The sequence below is a fragment of the Podarcis gaigeae genome (assembly GCF_964106915.1).
Source record: "Podarcis gaigeae genome assembly, chromosome: 9".
NCBI classification, from domain to species: Eukaryota; Metazoa; Chordata; class Lepidosauria; order Squamata; family Lacertidae; genus Podarcis; species Podarcis gaigeae.
The window spans coordinates 20,798,372-20,824,282 of NC_139685.1; the positions used below are offsets into that span (position 1 = coordinate 20,798,372).

The window sequence follows — 25,911 nt, forward strand, 5'->3', positions numbered from 1 at the left end:
GCAGTTTCCCTCTTCCTCTGCTTTTTTCCTAGAGAAAACCCACTCTTTAGCTTTAAATAGGGGCAAACATTAGTCTGGGGAACACCCAATTGACATTTCTTCTGACTGAGTGTTAAAGATTGGGTTTCCTCAAGGGAAAGCTGCGAGGCAGGCAGAAGCGTGGGTGAGCCCTGAGTGTAGATGCAAACCAGAGTGCAATCTAAGGGCTTATCCACACTTGTTCTATTGCTTTTCTCTGGGGAAAACCACTCTTTAGTGCTCAGTTAGAGCAAACAGCAATTTGGGTTTCCCCCAGATTGCCATTTGTTCTCATCTATCACTCAACCACAGATTTTTCCCTGGAAAGGAGCCGAGCAAGGGGGAAACCACCTGGGCTTATGCTTTCTAGGTGGACGTGCCCTAAGTCAGAGGAGTTGTTCCGACAAAATGACAGACTTTCAGCAAAGAAAGGAAAGAAAAACTAATACTGTGCATTAAGGAGTAGCAGTCTTTGATACAACAGAGGGATGGATAAACACTGAGATCTGCCAGGATACTTCATGCTGTTCAGATTTTAAACTCAGCTGGGTACCACATTACTCATTATGAAATCATCTATGATCTACAGAGTACACAGATTTTCATTTAGTTTATAATGTTAAGGACTGTATGTCTTTGGTATTTACTGTCCTTTCATTCTTTGTGTTCTTTCAGAGCTAAATATAGATTTCTCTGGAAAATCCAGGATAGTGTGAACTATTGCATTGCTTCCTCTTAAACGGCAGTGGAAGCTAGCTTTGATGTGGTGTACTGGGCAATATGCTGAGCTTGGATTTCAGTGACATGGGTTTAAATCCAGTTCAGCCATGAGCATAACTAAAGTGGAAGCTGGTAATCTGGAGTGGAAGAGTGGTTTCACCCCTTCCTTGCCTATCACTCCTTCAAACTACTCTCCCCAAATGTTTCTTTCCACCTGCATTGGGCTTCTTAATGTGTGTTCACTCTTGAAAATACACATTTTGAACACAGCAGGGGGAAAAGTTGCTTGTGGACATCCCACTCTCATATTCTCCAAATGGATTTTTCTCCTGAGCCAGAAAACTTATGACTGCTGAGGTTTTTATTAAGCACGTTTTTGTTTAGTTAGGTCTTCACTGGATGATGGCAGGCAAGCCATTCTCTTTCCATCCAACCAACCTTAACAGGTTGCTAAGAGGATTAAATGAGATAGTCCTGTGTAAAATGCTCTGAGCTTCTTGGAGTATAGTAGGATAATAATAAAGATGCTATGTATTTTAAATCAGCAGCAGCACTGGCCCAATACATTTTGCTGCCTGAGTTATAGCAGCAAATGTTTCATCCTCCTCTATCTCCAGACAAGGAAAGCTGAGTTATTTTGATACCTGAGACTTCTCTCTCTTCTTGGCAGTAAAAATAAAATAAAATTCAGTAACTAAAAATTTGCTGCCCTTTTAAGGCATCCAAAATCTCTTGCCTGAGTTCGCCACCCGACTCTGATGAAATCTTTGAAACTCGGTAGGATACCTAATGGCCAATGAGTGGGATTTCAGAGCCCTTCATGGCTGTTTCCCCCTCCATATAACCAGGAGAAGTTGGATAAATTAAAGAAACCAGGAATTTCTATGCAAATGTGTGTAAATTGCCTAATTTATACAGGCAAATTCTCGGTGCAGAATTTTAATCTTTCTTTTTAGCTCAATTAATACGCCCTGGCTTGAGCCATATAGTCTCTTTAAAAGTATGTACCATTTTCATAATTAGCTATTGTTTATGCAACACTGCCCAAGGAGGATTGGATTAAGGTAGTTATATTCTATATGAACAGAGGCTCTGCATAATATTGAGAAATCAACAGGCGATGTTTCCTGTTACTGCAATTCTGTGCTAGAAATTGCTTCACTTGTTACTTCTGCCTATTATGCAGCTTTTGAAAGCACAGAACATTAAAAGGTGGCCAGGGAGATTAACTTGGAATATGGATGCACTGAAACCTGTCTCAAAATAATTTCTGCGATATGGTGTTGTTGTGTATTTAAAGCAAAAGAAAGTTTTAAAATATGTTTGTTTTTCAGACTGTAGTGAAGGAGTTTTCCGCTGCAAGATGGGAAAGTGTCTCAATTACAGCTTTGTTTGTGATGGGTATGACGACTGTGGAGATCTAAGTGACGAGCAGAATTGTGGTAAATAAGAAACATAGCTGGGTTATTACGAAATCACAGTTGGTGGAGAGAGACAACTCTGGAGAAAATGGAGGCAAAAATCTAGAGTGTAGTTAGGCACACTTAAGCCTGTTACATTCAATAAGTTTAAGTTTGTCTCTTGCATTGTTGGAGGCCATTTTGCATTTTCCTGTGATGTGGTCTGAGGTGAAATTATTGTTTCAGAAATGTTAAAAAGTTTCATTGTTTTGCTATTTATTACTGATAGAAGTCTTTCAAATGAAACTCCACACATATGATGTTAAAGAATTGGTGAGAAACCTTTCACGTCACCTTTCCACTTTCATCACCCACTTACATAATATGGGTTATACTTACATTCTGATGTGGTACAGGTCTGCGAGGAGAATACCACATCAAAAACAGCATGCTGAATCAGTTCTAGGAAGAATGGCTTACATTCTGGATAATGGTTTTGCTTGAACTCCCTGTACTTCCTATAGTAAACCCTGGATTTGGATTACTGCACATTTTGAAGGATGGCTGAGTTTTAATTCTCTCATTGTTTTGGAATGTGTGAATTTGATAAATGCAGCTTCAAATGTGAACTATACAAATTTCATAAATAACAACAACAACTAAAATGAATTTCTGCCCCATCCCTGCTCACCACTGCTGATTAAACAATAAAAAGGTGAGCTGAGTGAGCCAGCCAAACTCTCCCCTCCCTCTTCGTCCCTTCCACCTTGACCAGTGCAGTCCCATTGCTCACCATCATCATGAGGTGTCAGCATGACTTTGAGCTATACAGTGCTTGCCACTAGTTGGTGAACAATGGTCACAACCACGTGTGGTAGACACGTCTCTCAAAGAGTGGTTTCTTATAGACAAGTCTGTAAGAGTGGATAATAATAATAATAATAATAATAATAATAATAATAATAATAATTTTATTTATACCCCGCCCTCGCCAGCCAAGACCGGGCTCAGGGTGGCTAACACCTGATATAAAAAAAAATTGATTGAAATACAGCTTAAAAACAAGATTAAAATACAACATTAAAACATTAAAATACTGCCTCATTTCAATGGAAACTCAAATCAAAAACTTTTTTGGGGGGATGAAAATGTCAAGTCTTCACCAAGGCTAACTTTCCAGACTGGTCCTACATGGGCCAGAAAAAGCCAGGGAAGTCCCCAAATAGGAGTTCCATCACAGGAGGAGAAAGGAAAAAAAGAAGAGGGGGAGGGAATCAAGTTGATTCCAAACTGAAGGCCAGGCGGAACAACTCTGTCTTACAGGCCCTCCGGAAAGAAATCAGATCCTGCAGGGCCCTGGTCTCATGAGACAGAGCGTTCCACCAGGCCAGTGTTGAAAAGGCCCTGGCTCTGGTTGAGGCTAATCTGACCAGCCTGCTTGTTCTGCCACCCTCAGAGGTTTGGGAGGGGGCTCATGAGAGGCTAATGTGGAATGTCCTCTCCACAGGTGCAACTAGCACTGCCCCTTCACAGCTTTCATTGGCTGCTGAAGATGCACCCCTTTATCCTGACATTTGAAAACTGAAAATTAGATATTGAGTCCTCCTTGTAACATGTTGTATAGAATTGTTGTTTAGATGTTATTGGTGGGCTTGTTGTTTATTGTTTCGCTTGCACTGTGTTTTTAATATGCTATAACCCACCCTGGGACCTTCTGTGGAAGGGTGGGTTAGAAATACAATAATGGGATGGGAAAAATTGCTTCCTATCTCTGGTTTGATGACTGGTGATCCACAGAGCAGTTGTTGTTTTTATAGTCAGTTGAAAAATTGATTTCCAACAATCCTATAGCAACCATGTTTCATCAATAGCTCTGTTACAAAGTATGTACTCAGTAGTTTAGAGTATGGTATTTAAAAAATGTTTCCCAGTAGTGATGTATGGAAGTGAGAGCTGGACCATAAAGAAGGCTGATCGCCAAAGAATTGATGCTTTTGAATTATGGTGCTGGAGGAGACTCTTGAGAGTCTCATGGACTGCAAGAAGATCAAACCTCTCCATACTGAAGGAAATCAGCCCTGAGTGCTCACTGGAAGGACAGATCGTGAAGCTGAGGCTCCAGTACTTTGGCCACCTCATGAGAAGAGAAGACTCCCTGGAGAAGACCCTGATGTTGGGAAAGATGGAGGGCACAAGGAGAAGGGGGCGACAGAGGACGAGATGGTTGGATAGTGTTTTCGATGGTTAGATAGTGTTTACCAGCATGAGTTTGACCAAACTGCGGGAGGCAGTGGAGGACAGAGGTGTCCGGCGTTCTCTGGTCCATGGGGTCACGAAGAGTCGGACACGACTAAACGACTAAACAACAACAACAACAACAAATTTTTAAAAATGTCTTTTTTATAATTAAGGAAGGAAGCTTTTCCTTTTGGGGGACTTGTTATTTTCCCAAAGACCACCAGCAGAATAGTATGCAGCCAAATAGGCAAGGGACAGTCAAATTAGAGATATGGAGCTACAGATCAGGAAATCCTTGTCTTTGTCATCAATTTAATAGGTGGCTTTAAGCAAGCCATTGTCTCTCACTTTCAGCTTCTCCAATCACAATATGGGGGTCATAATATTGGTGTATTACTTCAATTTAGTAACAATCGCAGTAAGATATTGTATGCAAAACACTTTTAAAGTGTTCAAAATACTATGTAAATATAACGATGATTTATTCTAATCTGGTTTACAAAAAACCCAAAAACAACATTTTCTGAGGGAATGAATACAGGATTGGCATTGTCCAGTTCAATTCATCTGAAAAGTTGCTAAAAAAAAAAATGCTGTCAGATTACAAGTGTTAAATCATGTAAATGAAACATTGCGTAGCAGAATGGCTTTGTGTATCAAGAGCCAGGTTTTGGTATGCCTCTTCCTCTGCTAACATAACAGATTATGATGGATGCATAAAATAGTAAGGAATAGCATTTTCACAAATGCATCAAGATGGTCTCCTGCTGTGAGCTAAAGCAGCAATTGTCCCTAAGAGTCTTTATAAGATTTTCACAGATTTCAACTGATTCCAGCAAACCTTTCTAAATATCCTGGATTTTCTGATATTACCTTTTCCTATTTAAGCCTCTTTGATTTAATTTTATGCAGTGGTTTATCTGCTATTAACCCCATCATATATAAATATATGTGTGAGTTTTTGTTTGCATCTCCTATTTTACAAATGTCATATTTTTCTCAGACATGTTGTCAGAAACAGTACACAGATAGTAACTGCACTGTTGGTGTTATTTTGTCATCTTTAACCTGCAGCCTAGTGATAAATCTGATGAAAAGGTTAGTGTTAGGACTGCCTTTTAAAATTCTGACAGAGACTTTACACTTCTTTTAAACAACTTTGAGAAAGTCAGAAGTTCAGCAGAGACAACTGTTCTTGGCAGGAAGATGCAACGACTGAGAAGGCTATAGTGAAATTCATGATAAGGGCTATGGCTATCATGTAGCTTTTACATGCATGGAGTCCCTGTTGGGATCAAAGATTCCAGTCTTTCTCTGGGAACGAAACATTTGGAAACAGCTTTTTTTGTTTTGTTTGTTTCATGTTCATTTGCAGAACTTCTTGTGAAAGAAGGAGCCAGAATTCCAGGGACTGTGTCTGTTTCTGTTTCTCATGGCCAAGTTACACATGACACAGGAGATCTGTGAAGGAATCTCTGACATCTCTTTTAGTCAGAATAGTGGCATGGAATGGAAGTCATTTTCCCTTCATAACATTTCCAGATTTAATTTCCCTTAAGGCTGCTATTAGGTTTGGAGGGGAGGAAAACCTAAGAACGATACAAGTACCTTCCTTTCCCCCCTCCGTAACGGGCAGCAGTTTTGTTGGGTTTGTTGGGCTGGAGCTGTGGATTCCTTTGACTCAAATAAAAAGATGTCAGGACAGGAGACAGAGAGCTCATCCACACTTCTAATGGTCCCATGCCTTTAGTGTTAAATGAGAGCAAACGTCAATCTGGAGAAAACCCTATCAGCTCTGATTGAGTTCAAAATAGCAGTTTTCCCTGGATGGTGGAGGATGGGGGAAAGCAGTGGGACAAGAGGAAGTGTGGATATATTCCTAGTTGCCTGCTGTGGAACATGTATTTGGCCTTTGAATGGCAGGCCCTCCGGGCTGCATAGTGGTCTTTTAAAATGAAATTGAATTCAGAACAATGGTTTTGAAGCACCCTATGGCCTCAAAAGCAGGCTGCTTTAGTTTTGGAGAAACACATTTTAAAATACTCCACGGGATCTGGTGTTGGAAGTATAACACAAGAAATCCTGCCATGCACACCTATAATAGAATTCCGGTCAGGGTTCTTTTCTAGTGCCTGACTTTAACAACTGCAAGATAGTGAACAATTTGGCAGGCACAACTTCCCTCATCTTGTTGGTGTCAATGACAACCCCCCCGGCCCAATTTTCACATGGGTCATTAGTTTGCTGTATACTGAATATCGAATGTGTATTGAATGCAAGGCATTATTTCATTCATTCTCCCTGCTGCTCTTTTTGTCCATGTTCTAATAAAGACTGTGATCCAGTAACTCAGCACCGATGTGGAGATGGGAGATGCATAACAATGGACTGGGTGTGTGATGGTGACCATGACTGCACAGATAAATCGGATGAAGTCAACTGTTGTAAGTTATCTGATTTTGTAAGCCTCTTGAGATCAATACTTTTAAATGCAGTGAAGAACAGTATTACTAGAAATAAAAGGACTGGTCATGCTTGTTGATTTCTGCTAGATTTCCATGTGAAACTTGATTCGAATTTAGAAGCTAATAAATACTGTGTTTATTACTGTGTTATAACTATGTGCATTAAGTATAGTATTTTCCTCATGTTTGTTATTTTAACCAACCATCTGATATAAAATTCATAGGATCTTATTTGTAATCATACTGCTTTTATGATACATTCATTGAAATATAATAATAAATTAAGTTGTGATTTAGCACACATTTTTAGTTTATAGAAAATGGGGAGCCTCTAAAAACTATCAAAATAATTGATTGTTTCCCCCCAGCATGCCATAGTCAAGGACTGGCAGAATGCAGAAATGGGCAATGTGTTCCCAGTACCTTCCAGTGTGATGGAGACAAAGACTGTAAGGATGGAAGTGATGAAGAGAATTGCGCTGAAAATAAGGGTATGCCACATGTGACTTGCTACCTACCTTATTGAGAAGACCAAATGTGGGGAATAAATTTCCCGTATTTTATGGGAGAGCACTTTTTTAAGGATGATAATTCAGACTGTTCATCTCCCAAATTCCATAATTTTATTAGAAAGTGTCCTCTGGACTGTTGATCTTCTTGGCTTCTGTCTGCCTTTTTATGTTATAAGGCACTATCCACTGAGAGATTATCCTTTGCAGGTTTCATTGCAGAGCTCCCACATGTTTAAATGGGGCTTATGACCCTAGGGGATTGTTGTCTCACAGTATCTCCACACCAGAGATCCTCTGCTGCAATTTTTTTCAGTTCTGTTGTATTTTGATTGGTTCCTCTTCTTTTTTTTTTTGCTTGTATGTGTTCCTCTCTCTAACCATACCCACCCACCCACACCCCTAGTATTTTTTTTTTAAGAGTATTCTGTCATGCTGCCTCTAAAGGTGGAAGGAAACATAGACCCTGATATGTAAAATGAGCCTCACTGCTTGTGGAAAAGCTAAGTAAGAGAGGCAACTTTGTGCTGCAATTCTGCATGTGTATATGAACAATCAGAGGGGAAGATTAAGTGAGGTAAATGAGTTGGTGGGGATAACTTGGTTGTAAGACGAGAGAGAATTGCACTGGGAGTCTGTTTTCCAGGAACTCCTAGAGGACCCTCAGGAAAACACCATTCTAATTGTGTTGACTCATGATCCTGCTCTTAGACCATGCCCACTTTGGGACTGTATCACTTTGCTTGACCTTTTCTTTAAGACTCTGTATTTCTGGATTTCCCTGATATATGACTACTACCTTAACCCTCTGGAGTTGGAAAGCAACCTTTTTCTGGGGAACTAGCTTCCCCTTCACCTCCAGCTCAGTGACCAAGTCTGCACCAGATCGATGGAAGACACAAAGAGGGAGGCAGTTGACCTTCCCCATGTACTGTTTTCTAACAAAAAAATCCTCCCTGAAGCAGCTATTTGCCTCCAAGTTTTCATATGCTAGAATGGCAAATTGCAGGGGGGAATTGGAGTTTGAGGGCAGTTTTTGCAAGGAAAGGGCTTGAGAAGAAATGTCAGTCCTGCTCCCACCATGTGTCATGGTCCCAATTCAGATTGCTGCCTCCATGTGGTGGCTGTTTTTAAATATGAACAAACCCAGGAGAGGCAATCACGTACTGCTTATTTAGGACTTTATTAGCCGATGTAGGTCACCACTTGATACTGCAGTCAACAAATGATGAACATGTATGTGTTAAGTATGGCTTCACAGTGGTACCTCGGGTTAAGTACTTAATTCGTTCCGGAGGTCCGTTGTTAACCTGAAACTGTTCTTAACCTGAAGCACCACTTTAGCTAATGGGGCCTCCCGCTGCCGCCGCGCTGCCGGAGCACGATTTCTGTTCTCATCCTGAAGCAAAGTTCTTAACCCGAGGTACTATTTCTGGATTAGAGGAGTCTTTAATCTGAAGTGTATGTAACCTGAAGCGTATGTAACCCAAGGTACCACTGTATTTGTATTACACTTCAGGCCCTTGAGATTAGAGCCTGTTTTTAAGAGCTACAATAATGAATCCACTCTAAATGAATAAACAAGAGGCAGAGAGGACTAAAACCTAAATCAAAAAATCTCCTTGATAAATAAATGCATTGGTTTGGTTTTAGAAATGGCGTGGTGGTGGGACAGTGTACATGTGAAACTATAAGCAGAACTGGAAGGGAGTCCTTTAAGTATTCTAGTATTTCATCTGTGTAATTTGCAAATGAAATTAGCTCACTACATGGTTGAATGAGTAAAGCTGTCTCTTTTCCATAGGGTCCTTAAGGAAATGCAATTAAGGCATAGGCTGAAATAACTGCCGTTATTCATTCTGTGGAAATAGAAATTCAATACAGGGTCCCCATGGCTACGTCAATGAAGTTGTCCAAAGACATGGTGTTTATAGGAATTCTGTTTAGGCTGTGCTATGATTAGGAAAAATCTGTGTGCTGTTTCATGCAGATTCTAGCTCTATAATGAACTGAGAGAGGAGCTCCCATAGGGAAGCAGGGTGAGGGTGAGGGATTAAGTTTTTTCAAAATGAGTTCCATTTCACAGCCTCATGGTATCTAATGAAAGCGTTGCAAATGTAATTTTAGAAATAGATGTGAATTAAAGTAATATATCTCCAAACCTGCCTTTGAAAAGCCTGCACAAATTAGCCAGTGCTTATCTGGCAGTTCATTACACATCCTGAGCTACACAGGCATTACCCTGCAGATATGCCAGCCTCATCCACCCTTTGCAGTGCCAGGAACAGGCTGTGCCACTGAGAATATGACCATCCAACCAACACAGACATGTAATTATTCGCCAGAGGATGCAGTTAGTACTATCCTTTGGGACAGAGAAGAAGAGCCCACAGTCCATCTTTGTCCACCTCTCCAGGGGTGTCTCTGGTGATGTAGGGTGGAATTATCTACCTGGGTTTGATTAGGTGTATTAAAGTTCAGGCACACCTCATTTCCCCCTGGCAGAAAATAATCTCTTAAGGTTAGGTTTCCTCATAGGGGTTGAAGCAGGTTTGCTCTAGGGATAGGCACAAATACAGGAGCTGCTGCAGAGCTTTCTACCCCTCACCCCCCTGCACAGGGTACTTAGCAAGTCCAGGGGTTGCCATCGCTCTTGCTACCACTCCAATTCATATTGAGGAGACCATCACCATTATTCTCCTAGCCCTAACCTCAGGGCCTTACACAGAAGGAAGGGGAAGCAACAGTCCAATTCCTCTAGAAGAGTCAGATGCCCCGGTACACTCCATGGCATTGCATTATGGGAATAAAATATGGTATCTGGTCAGAGCCAAATGGTTGTTTCAGTCTGATAGGAAGTGTGCCATCAGCCATTGGGGAAGAACAGACTCAGATGATAGCTGCTGGATAGCAATGCTATCACCAGTATGGTCCATATGTGCAGGCAACATAGATACTATCCTGAGAGGCCAGCAAACTTGGCACTAGCCCTATATTCATTACACCACACTAGCTGTCAGTGATACAGTTGTCCCCTTTGGTGTGGGCGGGTGTAGAATTTGAACTTGTAAGCACATTGGTAAAACCTGAGGTGCGGGGTATTGCAGTTAAAGTAGACTGGCATAAGCAGATTTTTTAAAAAGTTAATGTATTGGCTAAATTCCTTCTCTAATGATATGTGTACTTGAGATAATATGCAAGGCAAGAATGCTGTAATGATACTTATTTTTTTAGAATACATGTTGACAATAAGTGATGATGATGTGTTGGATTGATGAGGTTTTTAAGGAATAATTGAGGTTGCTTGCCACCATTCTGTCTCCTGTCACAGCACTCTCATGTACTGTCAAAGTATGCCCTGCCACGTTATTGGGCAGCCTATTAAAATAGTGTGTGGTCTTCTGCCCCTATTTGTGTTTTCTAGTCAGAAGCAATCACAGCCTGGAAGTCAGGTGGCTTAGGGATACCTGATCAACCAATGTCTTCTTCCTGAACCCAAATCCTTTTTTAAAAATTATTGTCTATCACTAGATAGAGAGTTGGTGGAGGAAGATTGGAAGAAATTTAAAGACTATTTACAGAAGTATTGTAAGATTAATGAATGTTAGAATGATGTTGGAATGAATTTATGTGATTTTAGCAGAAATGTAACAAAGATTTAAGAAAAATAGACTGTTAATTGGTGAAAGGAGGGAAAGTAAACTTATATTAAAAACAAGATAAATTTTCAGGACAAAATTTGAAAAGAGGGAAAGGATTTGCTGAAATGGATAATTGACTTAGAATACAAAAAAGGGAGGTGTGAGGAGGTCAAGGAAATAAGCTAATGAAAGGAAAGTAATGGGAAGATTTGTTGTATTTTTTATTTTTTTTCTTGATTCTTCTTTTTGCTTAATGGATTTCAATTCTTTGTTTTTTCCTTTTGATGTCTTTTTTTCTTTTTTGTATTTTATATTTTCTTGTTTAAACGGATGTTTTTCTTGATTTTTCTTTTTGTACTTCTAAAACTTTAATAAATATCTTATATAAAAAAAGAAAAAGATAGAGTGTATCAGTGAGATGGAATGTTGGGAACAGGCTTTAAGCACTGTCTTGCACTGATGAAAGCATTATCCAATCCGGCAATTATTGTAAGATTTTATTTTGTTCTTCCAGGTCAGATGCCATGTCATGAGGGAGATCAGAAATGTACTTCTGCTTCCTGTCCTGATTCCTGTACCCACTCTCCTCTCTGCAACATGAATAATAGCGGAACAAATTGTAGTGAGTAGGGTATTACTTTATATAATTATTATATCTTGTAGATATTCCAGTATCTTCCTTGCAAAGATAATGGTGTACTTCAGTATTCAGAAGAAAAGGATCTCCTTGTTTTAGTTACTTCTGATGATTAATCATCACATGTCTCTGTTGAAATGGCTTTGATCAGATCAAACAAAAAACAAAGGTGTTTAGTCATGAGCTTTCATCATGACTACAGATTTAATTACCATTACTTGTTCTTCACATGCTTTCTGTCTTTTATATGCCTTCATTGTTACAAATTCTCAAAATATATTGTGAACCCAAGAACAAGCAAGCAAGTGAACTAGAGTTGGCCCATGATCTGCATGGTTGTCCAAACAATAAGATGAAAAGAATGTATAACAGACCAGGGTTTATGTGCATATATTTTGTACTACACAGTGACTTTTTTCATTCATTTTTTATGGTGAACCTCCTCATGGAAATGAGTTGTTGCAAGGTTTGTAGCTCTGAGTATGAGCACACTCTTGTTTACTCTGCTGGTTTGGGAAGCGGTGTGAACATGTCATTAGCCACACTATGTATTATTCTGTATCTATCTTATCATGTCTTATGAAATACTGCATTTTGATGCATTCCCCTCAAACCAGCTTTGATCCAAAATGAGAAGAAGAAAGACCTTGCTTTCTTTTAAGCCAGTAATGTATACACAGCCTCAGTGTAAAGCACATACTTTGCCTGTAAAAGGTCCTACGTTCAGCCACTGCCATCCCCAGGTAGGACTAAGGAAAACTTCCACATGAAGGCCAGTGCCAGATAACATTGACAATACTGAACATGATGACTTGATAGGCAGTTTCCCATGTTCCTATTGGAATAATGAGCCCACACAAAGGATGAATTCACTTATTACCTGGTGAGACGGAGAGTCTATCTTTTGCTGATTTTGATGCAGTAAGAAGATCCTACAGTCAAGTTGAAAATGAATTTCCTGGTACCATTGTTGCCTTCTCTTTTCATGATCTGCGATTGAGGAAAGAGAGGGAGATTGGAACATATGAGTCTAACTCCTTTGTAATCTCAGCCTGCATATAATATTAAGGGCCAAATAACTAGTAGATAAGCCCTACTAGATCTATGTACACATTAGAGGCTTGAAATGTAGTGAGCTCATTTCCCTGCACTGTGTTGAAAGTTGCTGTTCACACCAGAGAAGGGGCAGGAATGTATTTTCCCATAACCTGATTTGTTTCCCATGCTAAGCTCTAATTCACTGAAGTTGCCATCAATGGCTGCTTGAAATGTACACACCTCAACTTAATTGCACCTTCCATTTTCTAACTGAATGGAAGTTGGTTTGAGGGAAGCTGCATCAAATAGGAGTATTTCTCAAGAAGCTACAGGAGACCTGTGGAATCTGTTGCTAATGGCATGTGTAAAAAAGGTAAAGGTACCCCTGCCCGTACGGGCCAGTCGTGTCCGACTCTAGGGTTGTGCGCCCATCTCAGTTAAGAGGCCGGGGGCCAGCGCTGTCCGGAGACACTTCCGGGTCACGTGGCCAGCGTGACGAAGCTGTTCTGGCGAGCCAGCACCAGCACAGCACACGGAAACGCTGTTTACCTCCCTGCTATAAAGTGGTACCTATTTATCTACTTGCACTTGGGGGTGCTTTCGAACTGCTAGGTGGGCAGGAACTGGGACCGAAAGACAGGAGCTCACCCTACCGTGGGGATTCGAACCACCGACCATGCGATTGGCAAGTCCTAGGCACTGAGGTTTTACCCACAGCGCCACCTGCGTCCCTAATGGCATGTGTACTTGGCTTCAAACATCAGTGGTGAGAGTGTGCCAGAGCTGGAGTATACAGTAATGTGGGCACAGCCTAGGTCTGCAAACTTGATTTTGAAGGTTAGATCCACTTACATATGGCATGGAGAAGAATTATTAACTGAAAGGGAAACTGATGAAAAAAGACTGGCCAGGCAATACAAAGCTGGAAGAATCTGAGATTGGTAAGAAAGAAAGTGAAATGTTTTGTGGAACAGAATTATACTGCAAGGGTCTTGGGGTGCCCTATCAATTCCCATTGTGAAAAGAGAATATTTACTTACCAGACACTTGAAAATTGGTAGAAACAAGGGGATAAATTAAATCTTCCAAGAGAAATGGAAAAGATAGAGCAGTAACAGATGTTCCTGTCTTTGTCTTAACCAAATGCTTTTCATTCTTTAAATAGCTGTAACTTAACCAAAAAAATGCATATCCTTTAATATAACCAGCTCTGAATTAGAACAAAATAGACTTCTGTATATGACTGTAATTGACAACAGAAACATACATATCATTTTGATGTTTCAAAATGGTTTAGGTTTAGTTTTATAAAATAATACATTTTCAATAAAATAGAAATCCCTTGTGTAAAATTATAATCCAATGTAATAATTGTTTGAAAATGCAGTAATATTTTTCAAGTATTTTAAAACTTTTTTTTTACTTTAACAGGTCAGTGTGAGCCAATTATACTGGAACTCTGCATGAACCTTCCTTATAATTATACTCATTACCCCAACTACTTGGGCCATCGGACACAGAAAGAAGCCTCCATCAGCTGGGAGTCCTCTCTGTTCCCAGCCTTGGTTCAAACTAACTGTTACAAATACCTTATGTTTTTTGCCTGCACAATCTTAGTGCCAAAATGTGATCTTCAAACAAATCAGCGCATTCCACCATGCAGGTACACTTGATAACTAGCTTAAAGCAGGCCACAAAACTTTCAGTGCAACTGTAATTCTGCTTATAGTGTGCTGTAGTATTACCAGTGCAATCCTTATGGTGTAAACTAAAACATGTTGGTTTTATTTAGTTTAGTTATAATAACCCTATGTTCAGCGAACACTAATTTTATTGCTGTTTGTCTTTAAGCAGATTCACAGAAAACTCTTCTCAATGGCCTTTAGTCATGAGAACTAAATAGAACTTCTGTGTTTAGAAGCAATACATAGTTTAAAAGCACCAGATGCTGGAGTCACAACAAAGGAGCATTATTGTTATATTTGCACTCTGCTCAAGAAGTTGTAGCGTTGTATATGGCTGGTTCCTGTCAGAAACAGGATGCTAGATTAGATGGAATGAAGTTTGATTGAGTAAGGCAATTCTTATCTTTTACTCTTTGAGGTGTTCTTTTTCTTATGGCATTTTAATAGATTTCTTTTATTTTGGTCTTTCTTTAAAATGGACATGCAATTCTCCTTCCTGCTTATCTATCATATATCTATAGACTCTGTTTCAGGCACACCTCTAAACATATCCTGTTACTTTAAGCATCTGGTTGAGCTCTGTGTTAAGGTTTCCTACACTGAGAATCCTCACCCATTTCTGTTTAATGAAACAGTTGTAGAAGGCGATGGGATTTTGACCCTTCACCAAAAAGATAAAATTTGAACGATGACAATACAGGTTCCTATTGCTTATTATTTCCATAAGTTGTTGTTGTTGTTTATTCAATTAATTAGGTACTTTCTAACTAAGATTCACACTGATGTAATTTACACATTTAAAAATCAACAACTTACTCAAAGTGATCACCCACTAAAAGGAATGATTAAACATATACAGTCATACCTCTTCTTGCGAACGCTTCATGTTGCGTTTTTTCGGGTTAAGAATGCAAAAACCCGGAAGTGTTTACTTCCAGGTTTTGACATGCGCAGAAGTGTTCTAGGCGGTTCGCACATGTGCAGAAACGTTCTGCGCTGTTTGTGCATGCGCAGAAGTGCTCAATCGCGCTTCGCACATGCGCAGAAGCGCTGCTCTGGTTACGGACTTTTCAGGATGTGAACGGCACCCCGGAATAGATCATGTCTGCAACCAGAGGTACCACTGTATACCCTTCCCTACAGAAGGATAATATCCAAACATGCCAGCTAAAATAGCTGTAAGAACCAAAATAAAAACATGAAAAGTTGGCATCAATAATATGTCGCTATCAGGTGAGCTTCCTTGGGGAGAGTATTCACAAGCTGGTGGGTGCCGCTTAAAAAGCTTCTCCTCTCATTATCACCTTGGACTTCTCCTTGAGGGGGCACACAGTTTATCTTAGGGTCTAGCTAGACTTGTATGGGGAAGGTGGTCCACGTAGTATTGGGGTCTTAAGCCATGTAAGGCTTTATAGCTTAAAAATAGCACTTTAAATTAGGCTCAGAAACTAATATTGTGACAAACCAGATTTGGTATTGTATGTTCATCTCATCTGCTCCCTGTTAGCAATCTGGCCACTGAGTTCTGCAGTAGGCGCCATTTCCAAACTGTCTTGAAAGGCAGCCCTATATATGACACATTACATTAATCTAACGTAGAAGTTACCAGAGCATAGCTATTCCTGTTCAAATGGGGCTGCAGCTGGACCACCAACTGATGCTGATAGAGGGTGCTCTGCAGCACAGAGACCACATGTGTTTCCAGTGACAATTATAGTTGCAGAAATAACCCCAAATTGTGAACATAAACCTTCAGTGGAAGTGTATCTCCATCCAGAACTTGTTGCTATCCAGAATCATCTACTAAAAGTGTTTTTGTCTTCTCTATATTGAACTTTTGTTTGTTGGCTCTCACCCAGTTCATTACTATGGTCAGACACCAGTTCAGTGCATCCACCACCACACCTTCTTGATGGCAATGTGCTCCAGAATGCTGGATGACCTCACTCAGTGGTTTTATGTAGAAGATGAATAGTTTGGCACGTGGAGAATAGGATCAAACAGGAGAATAGGATCAAATCCTACAGAACCCCATACTGGAGGGTCTATGGGGCTGAACAATACCTCCTCAAGCACCCCCTTCTAGAGTACTATCCAAGTAGTAGTGGAATCACTGCAGAGCAGAACCCCTCACTTTCAACACTATCAGTGCTCCAGAAGGATACTGTGTTTATTTCATTAAAAGCTGTTGAGAATGAAGAATGATCAACAGGATCACTCTCCTGATAAGAGGATGAGAGTGACCAAGGTGGTCTCAGTGCCAAAACAAGGTATAAACCTTAATTGAAATGGATCAAAAAATCAGCCTCATCCAAGAGTGCCTGAATCTGGTCTGTAACCATCTTCCCAACTTTGCCCAAGAAGTTTTCAGTGCAGATAGAGAAAGTCAGATGCACAGTAACTTAATATTAATTCAGTCCTTACCTGTAGGAAGCTAGTAGCATTGCCAAGCCCATCATGTCTTCATTTAAGTAAAAGATATTGTTACTGTTAGGGCATGTCTGCATCACAAGTGACATGATTGCTGGTCTGATACTGAGAAAACATATGTTTGGTTGTCCTTTCCCTAACTGGATAGAGTCAATGGTTGTGAATTGCAGCTTTGTAAAAGAACAGGCTGGCAGCACCCATGTTTGGTCACAAGTATAATTTAAATAATGATAGGCATTGGCAATAACTTCAAAGGAATCCGCAAGGCACTCTGGGATGTTATGAACTGGAAGTGTGTGTTTTGTTTAGTTCCTATTATTTCTTGCTGATTTGCAATTGAAATGTGGGGGAAATAATGGTTAAAGTGTTTTAGAGCCTTTATAGGCACTGATGGTATATTGTTCCTAATAACAGTGTGTTCTGTTTCTGGTTACTCCATCTTACATAGTTGTAATGAATAAAGAATAAACCCCATGAAAATAATTATGACTGAAAGAATCTCAAAAAAATATTAATTTTCTTAACTAGTTTTGCTGGGTTTGGCCAATGGCTTTTTCAAGGAAAGTGTGAATTGATTCAGTCTCTAATTTTCCCATCCAAAATAATTCTTTTCCACATAATCTTTTCAGAGCACTTTGTGAACAATCCAAAGAACGATGTGAGTCTGTACTTGGAATTGTAGGCTTGCAGTGGCCAGAAGACACTGATTGTTCTCAGTTCCCAGAAGAAAACTCAGACAATCAAACTTGTCTAACACCTGATGAAGATGTAGAAGGTTACTAAATATTTAAACTAGACATTGCGTACTTGAGGGGGACTCTGGTATGGAGGGCTAGAATTTCATTGCCTTATGTTTAAATTTATTTTTCTAATTAAATCATATGCATAATAAGTTAATGGAATGAAGGCTGTTATTCTCTTAATTGGGGGTCAGTGCTACTCAGTTTTAGATTGCAAATGGCAGCCAGAGTATAAAGTTGTCACTAGATGTGTATGAAAGCAAATCCAGGTATTTATGAAACTTTCATAAGGTCAAAATTCCATGCAATTTTAAAATAATTGAACAGCACTGTAGGAACTCAAAGAAGTATTCAAATTGAACAGCAATAGGCCCTTTTTCATAGCTGTGAGTGCTCTTTTTCTTTTATGTTTCTCTTCATACTAATGATGAAGGCATTTTAATTGACTGGATTTTGTAATTTTCCTGGCAGAGTGCTCTCCCAGCCATTTCAAATGTCGTTCAGGAAGGTGTGTCTTGTCTTCCAGAAGATGTGATGGACAAGCAGACTGTGAAGATGATAGTGATGAAGAGAACTGTGGTAAATGATCTTCTATTATTATTATTGTTGTTGTTGTTAAAAATTGTATACCGCTCTTCATCCGAAGTCCCCAGGGCAGTTCACAAAAAAAAAAAAAAAATGCAAAATACGTAATAAAACAAAACCCAAAACAAATCAATTCAACCCTTCTCCCAGAAACACATTAAAAAACCCTATAGAATGTTAAACAGCTGAATGCCTGGTTGAAGAGAAATGTTTTCACCTCATGCCTAAAGAAAGTTCCAGGCAAGCCTCCCTGGGGAATGTGTTCCACAAACAAGGAGCTATCTCAGAAAAGGCCCACTCCTGTGTTGCCAACATCTGGATTTCCTATGGAGAAGGCACACAAAGAAGGGACTCAGATGATGATTGCAGGGTCCCAAAAAGTGCTTCCCAGAGCTCAAATCTAGTTTCCCCCCCTCTATCTCTACCTGAGTTTGACTCAAACTGGGTCAGATTTTGTTCCTGTATGCACACACCGAGACCTAAATGACTTCACCCTACCCCTGTGGCTTCCCCTCATTAAGAATAATCAAGGTTCCATCTATTTCCTGGCTATTGGGAGCAATTATCCAGCAATCTCCCTAACAAATTGAAGGTATAGTCAGAATTGGCTGTCAAGTTTGACCAGAAAGGAACATTAAGCGGTCAATATCCCATTTCTGTTACATCTCTGGAGTCTATCTTTTCCAGCGATCAGATAGTGAGCTTATAACAATATTATGTGAGTGAACAGTGTGATCCAAATGGATGCTCTCAGTAATTCATTCTTGATTACAACTGTAGTGCAGATATACCGTATTTTTCGCTCCATAAGACGCACCTGACCATAAGACACACCTAGTTTTTAGAGGGGGAATGCAAGAAAAAAAATATTCTTTAAAGGGAGCGCTGAGCAGAGCCTGTATGCATCCCAGGCTCTGCTCAGCGCTCCTTTTCACGAGCCGCGTGGAGCGTGTGTGCGGCGCTTGCAGGCTTTTCCCCAGGAGGAAGAAAAGCCCCCAAGAGCTGCACACATGCTCTGTGTGGCTCTTTAAAGGGAGCGCATCTCTTGGGGGCTTTTCCGGGAGGTGGGGGAAGGGACTGAGGGGCTAAGCCAGAAGCTAGAACAGCAAGAGGGAGCGCTGCCCAGCAATCCCTCTTGCTGTTCTGGCTTCTGGGATAGCCGCGCAAAGCCTCCTCTGCGCAGCAGGATGAAGGCTCCCCCTGCCCTGAAGAGGCTTTGCCGCTTGCTCTTCTGGCTTCTGGCTTCTGGCTTAGCCGTGCAGCCCGCAATCGCTCCATAAGTTGCACAAACATTTCCCCTTACTTTTTAGGAGGGAAAAAGTGTGTCTTATAGTCCTTCATGAACATGGACATTGCGTTCATCTTCGATAATGAGAACATTATGAATACCCTTCCTGGGGCTATTTGAATATGTTGTTAGTAACTGGAAGAAAGCTTTGTTTCCCAAAGTTACATAATTGACACCAGGGATTGCACCTTTCTTAATTAGCAACAATACATACTGAAATAATCAGCATAGCACACACACCAAGGGCAGTCTAGCTAAAGTTATGCACTTCTATATTCCAATTATTTCATATGTGAATGTACACATGTGTTCACATTTCTGTCATTGGCATTGATTAAACTTATTTAGGCTGGATCATTCCCCAAATGTAATACATATTAAATGCTATTTGTAGGACTAATCTAAGTTTCTCTTAACTAGCTAGTCTTCAAGAGAGCCAGTGTGGTGTAGTGGTTAAGAGCGGTAGACTCCTAATCTGGGGAACCGGGTTCGCGTCTCCGCTCCTCCACATGCAGCTGCTGGGTGAACTTGGGCCAGTCATGCTTCTTTGAAGTCTCTCAGTTCCACTCACCTCACAGAGTGTTTGTTGTGGGGGAGGAAGGGAAAGGAGAATGTTAGCCGCTTTGAGACTCCTTAAAGGGAGTGAAAGGCGGGATATCAAATCCAAACTCTTCTTCAAATCATTAATTACAACACTGTGCATATTTGATTCTAAATACTATATTATGAATTACATTTCTGAGGTTTCTCATTACTGGTAGGTTGTTGTGAACATTTTTAAACATGTGCTTTCTTATGAGGACTGTCACTGGTTGCAAGAAAAGCTGAAGATCCTTCTTCAGATGGTGAATTTGAGAGTAAAGGTAAAGGTAAAGGTACCCCTGCCCGTATGGTTCAGTCTTGACAGACTCTGGGGTTGTGCGCCCATCTCACTTAAGAGGCCAGGGGCCAGCGCTGTCCGGAGACACTTCCGGGTCACGTGGCCAGCGTGACATCGCTGCTCTGGCGAGCCAGAGCCGCACACGGAAACGCCGTTTACCTTCCCGCTGGTAAGCGGTCCCTATTTATCTACTTGCACCCGGAGGTGCTTTCGAACTGCTAGGTTGGCAGGCACTGGGACCGAGCAGCGGGAGCGCACCCCGCCGCAGGGATTCGAACCGCCGACCTTTTGATCGGCAAGTCCTAGGCGCTGAGGCTTTAACCCACAGCGCCACCTGCGTCCCCCAGAATTTGAGAGTAGCAAATTTGAAAACATTTTGTCCAAATAGACTGCCTCTGTGTTTGAAGCAGCAGTGGTGGTAGTTTAGGGAAAGCACATGGCAGCATTAAGCATGTAAATTTTGTGATGATGATGATGACGACAATGATGATGATGAAAAGGACACCGAAGAAAGGATCAGATTTCCCTCCCCCCCCCCCCCGCACTGCAACCCTGATCCAAACCAGGGCTACCCTTGAGCTGCGACTGCTTTTAGATGTGAAAAATCCTGCAGGAGCTCTAGTCATGGATCTCCCGTTGTCTCATTTAGTTTGGCCTTTAATCTTTCATGAGATAGGCTTCAATACATCTGGAAAATTCCAGACATATACAGAAATCGGATGCCTAAAATGGTGACTGGGAGAAATTTTTGAATTTTAAGAGATGTCCGGAATTTCCCCCATGCATGGCAACCCGGGTTTCTTTTTCGGGTTTCTGTTTGTGTGTGTGTGTGTGTGTCATTGAGGCTTTATGTTCTGCTTCGGCCGCCTTTGGCTTCCCTTTCGGCTCCGCTCTGGCCCTGCCCACCATATTGCTGCCTTTGGAGGGAAGAGAGAGCAATGGATGCATGCAGGCATGGGTGAGGTGAAGCATTAATTGGAGAGGGCCTGCGCCAGGCATGGAGCACCTCCCTTCCTTGGGCACCTCTCTCTCTCTGGGTTCCTGGGGTGTGCAGCGAGGGGGGGTCATCTTCCATCCTTGAGGGCCTCTTCGGTTCTTCTTCCCCAGAGGTCTCTGGGTCTACTCCCCACCTTTGCATCTCCATCCAACCTCTGGTGTCACTGCTCTGGCAAGGCCTTCGCATTTCATCCCTTGAACGTGGAGAGGAGGCTGCTGCCTCGGACTGGGCATGGGTTTCTGCTGAGTCCGGGCTGTATTCTGCTGCCCTTCTAGGCTGCCTCACAGCAACAGCAGGAGTAGGAGGGAGTAGCCAATGTCTACACCCGCGACTGAGTTTGATGCAGGAAATAATTGCCAGCCCTTCACAATACATCTGTATGTGAGGGGCATAGCCAGCAGGACAGTGGTTTGGCCATCGGACAATTTTTCCTCTTCGGCTTCTTCCTCTCAGTGCTTCCCCCTGCCCCCCGCCGCCATTCTCCAGGTATTCTAAACATGGCTTTGGCCTCACTTATGGCCCTTCAATTGGGGCGGATGTGTGAGGTGTCCCGAGGTCTCCTTCATACAACTCTGGCTCAACAATTTTGATGGTTTCCTAAAAGAAGCTCAACAACTTTGGGGGTATCAGGAATTTTACTTTTGAAATATGGCAAGCCTATCATGAGAGAACATTCTGTATCTGTATCTGAATATCTGCATTGGGAATGAATTGAATAGAAAACAATGACACTTTGTGTGTTCCTGTTCTATTATTTTTTAAGACAAGAAAGCCCCCCCCCCTTATTAATTTCTCTGCCATCTCAAAATACTATATATATATTCCATCTGCAACATTATTTTTGTTGAAGAAGAAATATAAATGAGCAACATATTTTTCTAGTGCTTTCTGCTGTTTGACTTTAAGGTATGGAATTCTGTTTAGTTACTACATGAAGTGAATTTCTTTAATACTAAATTGTCTTTGCTCTCTCTGTGTCTCCTAGACAAATGTTTAGTGGTCAACAGAATTCTTATCAGCGCCTATAAATATGGGAGACTGCATCTGCTTGAAAATTACAGCTGTCAGAATGACATTTCTTTGATCATGGCTAATGTTGTTACTGAAGAACAGCCAATGCTTTTAGAGCTCTAGAAAGCTGTTCTGTTCTCATTCATGTTCTTTTTTTAACTGGAGGACAAAAATCAATGGTCTTTGAGAATTATTTCTGTAGATGACATTGTGTAGATGGGCACAATCTGGATAAAGTTCAGTGCACCAAAATACATACCATTGAAATCAAGAACACCGACAGCACAATCCTATGCATGTTTACTCAGATATAAGACCCCCATTGACATACTTCCAGGTAACTGTGTATAGGATTGTAGCCTCAAGCACTTTATTGCTTGGTGGAGAACTCACTGTATTCTGTTGACTTATATTAGGTCAATTAACAATAGATAGCGTTCTTTCAAAAGTTATTTCTCTGTTTTGCCAGAATCTGCTGCCACCACTAATATGTGCTAGTTTCATACTGGAGAGATTAAACATTTCAATCCTAGCCAGCATCAATTGGTGGTCAGGTTTCTGGATTATTTCAGACCATACTGATCAACTAGAAGAGGGTTTGCGCTCGGTAAAATAATTTGAATCTCTTTCTTTAGCTATTAAATAATGTTCAGGGATTATTGTAATATTAATTCAGGCTTATAGTGACTTCTCAGAAGTATAGGAAAAGAGCGCAGAACAGTGCACACTGCTGATCTATGGATTTGTGTGTGGAAATGACGAATGCTATAATGAAACAGAAGTCAAGTTGTCCTTCGGCCTAATTATATTTGCCACAATTTATTATACCTGCAACCAAAGAATTTGTGAAATCCAGTTCATGTATATGAATTTCTATATGTGTGTGCATGTGAATGTATTTCCAGTCCTAGTGCCTCCCACACATAAATACAGATTACGTTCTTATGCCCCTCCATATTGCATGTTTGCTTTACTTAATATTGAGGATATAGTTGGATCATTGGTGTGACTACTTTTAATTTAATATCTCTTGTACTTAGTATTTTTTATACTCTGGGGAATGTGAGAAGCCAAAGTTCTTTGTAAAATGTGTCTTTTGCACAATTACCAGTGTTCTGCTTCAGCAGAGCTGACCATTCCTACATCTTGATAGTGAACTGAGCTGCTTTAAGAAAACAATATGTATAAAATCTGTAGAGAGATAAATATTTTATAGATCTGTGCTGTGCCTTAATTTCCTCCATATGATGAACCAAGAATTTAATATCAAAAGACTGACACAGTTATACAAGAGTTCATATTGAATTTATTATAAAACCAGTACAGCTGATTAAAGACACTTGGAGGAGACAGTGGCTGTGTTTGTTGAATAATGATGAGCCTCTAGAAAGGTGTATATCATTGTCAGAAAGCTGACATTTATGCAGTTCAGCTGTGTCAATGATCCATCTCTATGTGTTTTTTGAGGGGGTTTTCCTATTTCCTTTTCTGTTCTTTAAATGATCATTTATAATATTTTAAGATATTTCAAGGGAAATGCAGAAAATCATTGATGTATTAATCCAAATTCAGGTTCTGTTCATCTCAGTGGAAGAATAAAGCATATGAACAAGTCTGTCATTGAAATAATAAAGAATTAAGTTTGGCTAGAAAATACTTAGGGTTTCACACAATTTTTTAACTATTAGCAAGGAAGCAAGGAATCTCTTGACATAGACGGTTTTGAAAACGTGTAAAGTGGGTGGTTTTAGTGTACATAATCTTTTTAAAATTTTAAATGAAATGCCAGATTTCAAAGGCTGCTTTCACATTTATAATTTATTGGGAATTTACTGTATGACTTGTTGCAGGAAGTGACATAAGGTATTCTACTACAATAAAATATTCTGATAACTCTCAGAAGATTTTTAATTACCGTACTGGAGGGAATTCTTTCAGTAGCTAGAAAGCTTTCCTACTGCAACTTGCAGAAACCTCCACAGAAATCCTTTGAGATGTTGTGGTGAAAGAGTAAAAAAGGGGATACTTTTATGGCATTTCTTCCCTTGCTGCTTGCACTGCCATCTAGAACAGTGTTTCCCAACCTTTTTTGGGCAAAGGCACACTTGTTTCATGAAAAAAATCTCGAGGCACACCACCATTAGAAAATGTTTAAAAAATTAACTCTGTGCCTATATTGACTATATGCCGCTTGGGGCGGCAGCCTGTTGCCCGAAGCACAGGGAGCCCTACGGAGGGCTCCCCGTGCTTCCGGCGAGTGTCTGCAACCCTGCGCGCCCGGCAGGAGCTCCTGCCAGGCGCGCAAGGCTTGGGGCGGCAGCCTGTTGCCCGAAGCACAGGGAGCCCTACGGAGGGCTGCCCGTGCTTCGGGCAAGTGTCTGCAAGTCTTGCGCACCCGGCAGGAGCTCCTGCCAGGCGCGCAAGGCTTGGGGCGGCAGCCTGTTGCCCGAAGCACAGGGAGCCCTACGGAGGGCTCCCCGTGCTTCGGGCGAGTGTCTGCAAGCCTTGCGCGCCCGGCAGGAGCTCCTGCCAGGCGCGCAAGGCTTGGGGCGGCAGCCTGTTGCCCGAAGCACAGGGAGCGCTACGGAGGGCTGCCCGTGCTTCGGGCGAGTGTCTGCAAGTCTTGCGCGCCCGGCAGGAGCTCCTGCCAGGCGCGCAAGGCTTGGGGCGGCAGCCTGTTGCCCGAAGCACAGGGAGCCCTACGGAGGGCTCCCCGTGCTTCGGGCGAGTGTCTGCAACCCTGCGCGCCCGGCAGGAGCTCCTGCCAGGCGGCAAGGCTTGGGGCGGCAGCCTGTTGCCCGAAGCACAGGGAGCCCTACGGAGGGCTCCCCGTGCTTCGGGCGAGTGTCTGCAAGCCTTGCGCGCCCGGCAGGAGCTCCTGCCAGGCGCGCAAGGCTTGGGGCGGCAGCCTGTTGCCCGAAGCACAGGGAGCCCTACGGAGGGCTGCCCGTGCTTCGGGCGAGTGTCTGCAAGTCTTGCGCACCCGGCAGGAGCTCCTGCCAGGCGCGCAAGGCTTGGGGCGGCAGCCTGTTGCCCGAAGCACAGGGAGCCCTACGGAGGGCTCCCCGTGCTTCGGGCGAGTGTCTGCAAGCCTTGCGCGCCCGGCAGGAGCTCCTGCCAGGCGCGCAAGGCTTGGGGCGGCAGCCTGTTGCCCGAAGCACAGGGAGCCCTACGGAGGGCTGCCCGTGCTTCGGGCGAGTGTCTGCAAGTCTTGCGCGCCCGGCAGGAGCTCCTGCCAGGCGCGCAAGGCTTGGGGCGGCAGCCTGTTGCCCGAAGCACAGGGAGCCCTACGGAGGGCTCCCCGTGCTTCGGGCGAGTGTCTGCAACCCTGCGCGCCCGGCAGGAGCTCCTGCCAGGCGGCAAGGCTTGGGGCGGCAGCCTGTTGCCCGAAGCACAGGGAGCCCTACGGAGGGCTCCCCGTGCTTCGGGCGAGTGTCTGCAAGCCTTGCGCGCCCGGCAGGAGCTCCTGCCAGGCGCGCAAGGCTTGGGGCGGCAGCCTGTTGCCCGAAGCACAGGGAGCCCTACGGAGGGCTGCCCGTGCTTCGGGCGAGTGTCTGCAAGTCTTGCGCGCCCGGCAGGAGCTCCTGCCAGGCGCGCAAGGCTTGGGGCGGCAGCCTGTTGCCCGAAGC

General features: G+C 42.2%; 1 protein-coding gene across 8 annotated transcripts in view; it reads left to right on the top strand.

Annotated features, from left to right (window-relative positions):
• CORIN (corin, serine peptidase) overlaps nt 1–25,911 on the top strand; it is a 114,215-nt gene that overhangs the window by 59,065 nt on the left and 29,239 nt on the right. For all 8 annotated transcript variants that reach the window (XM_083754870.1, XM_083754867.1, XM_083754873.1 and 5 more), the window contains exons 7-13: nt 2,073–2,180; nt 6,710–6,820; nt 7,210–7,332; nt 11,506–11,613; nt 14,098–14,329; nt 17,411–17,556; nt 17,993–18,100. In XM_083754870.1, coding sequence (XP_083610996.1) covers nt 2,073–2,180; nt 6,710–6,820; nt 7,210–7,332; nt 11,506–11,613; nt 14,098–14,329; nt 17,411–17,556; nt 17,993–18,100 — 936 coding nt within the window. The remainder of the gene's footprint in view (nt 1–2,072; nt 2,181–6,709; nt 6,821–7,209; nt 7,333–11,505; nt 11,614–14,097; nt 14,330–17,410; nt 17,557–17,992; nt 18,101–25,911) is intronic.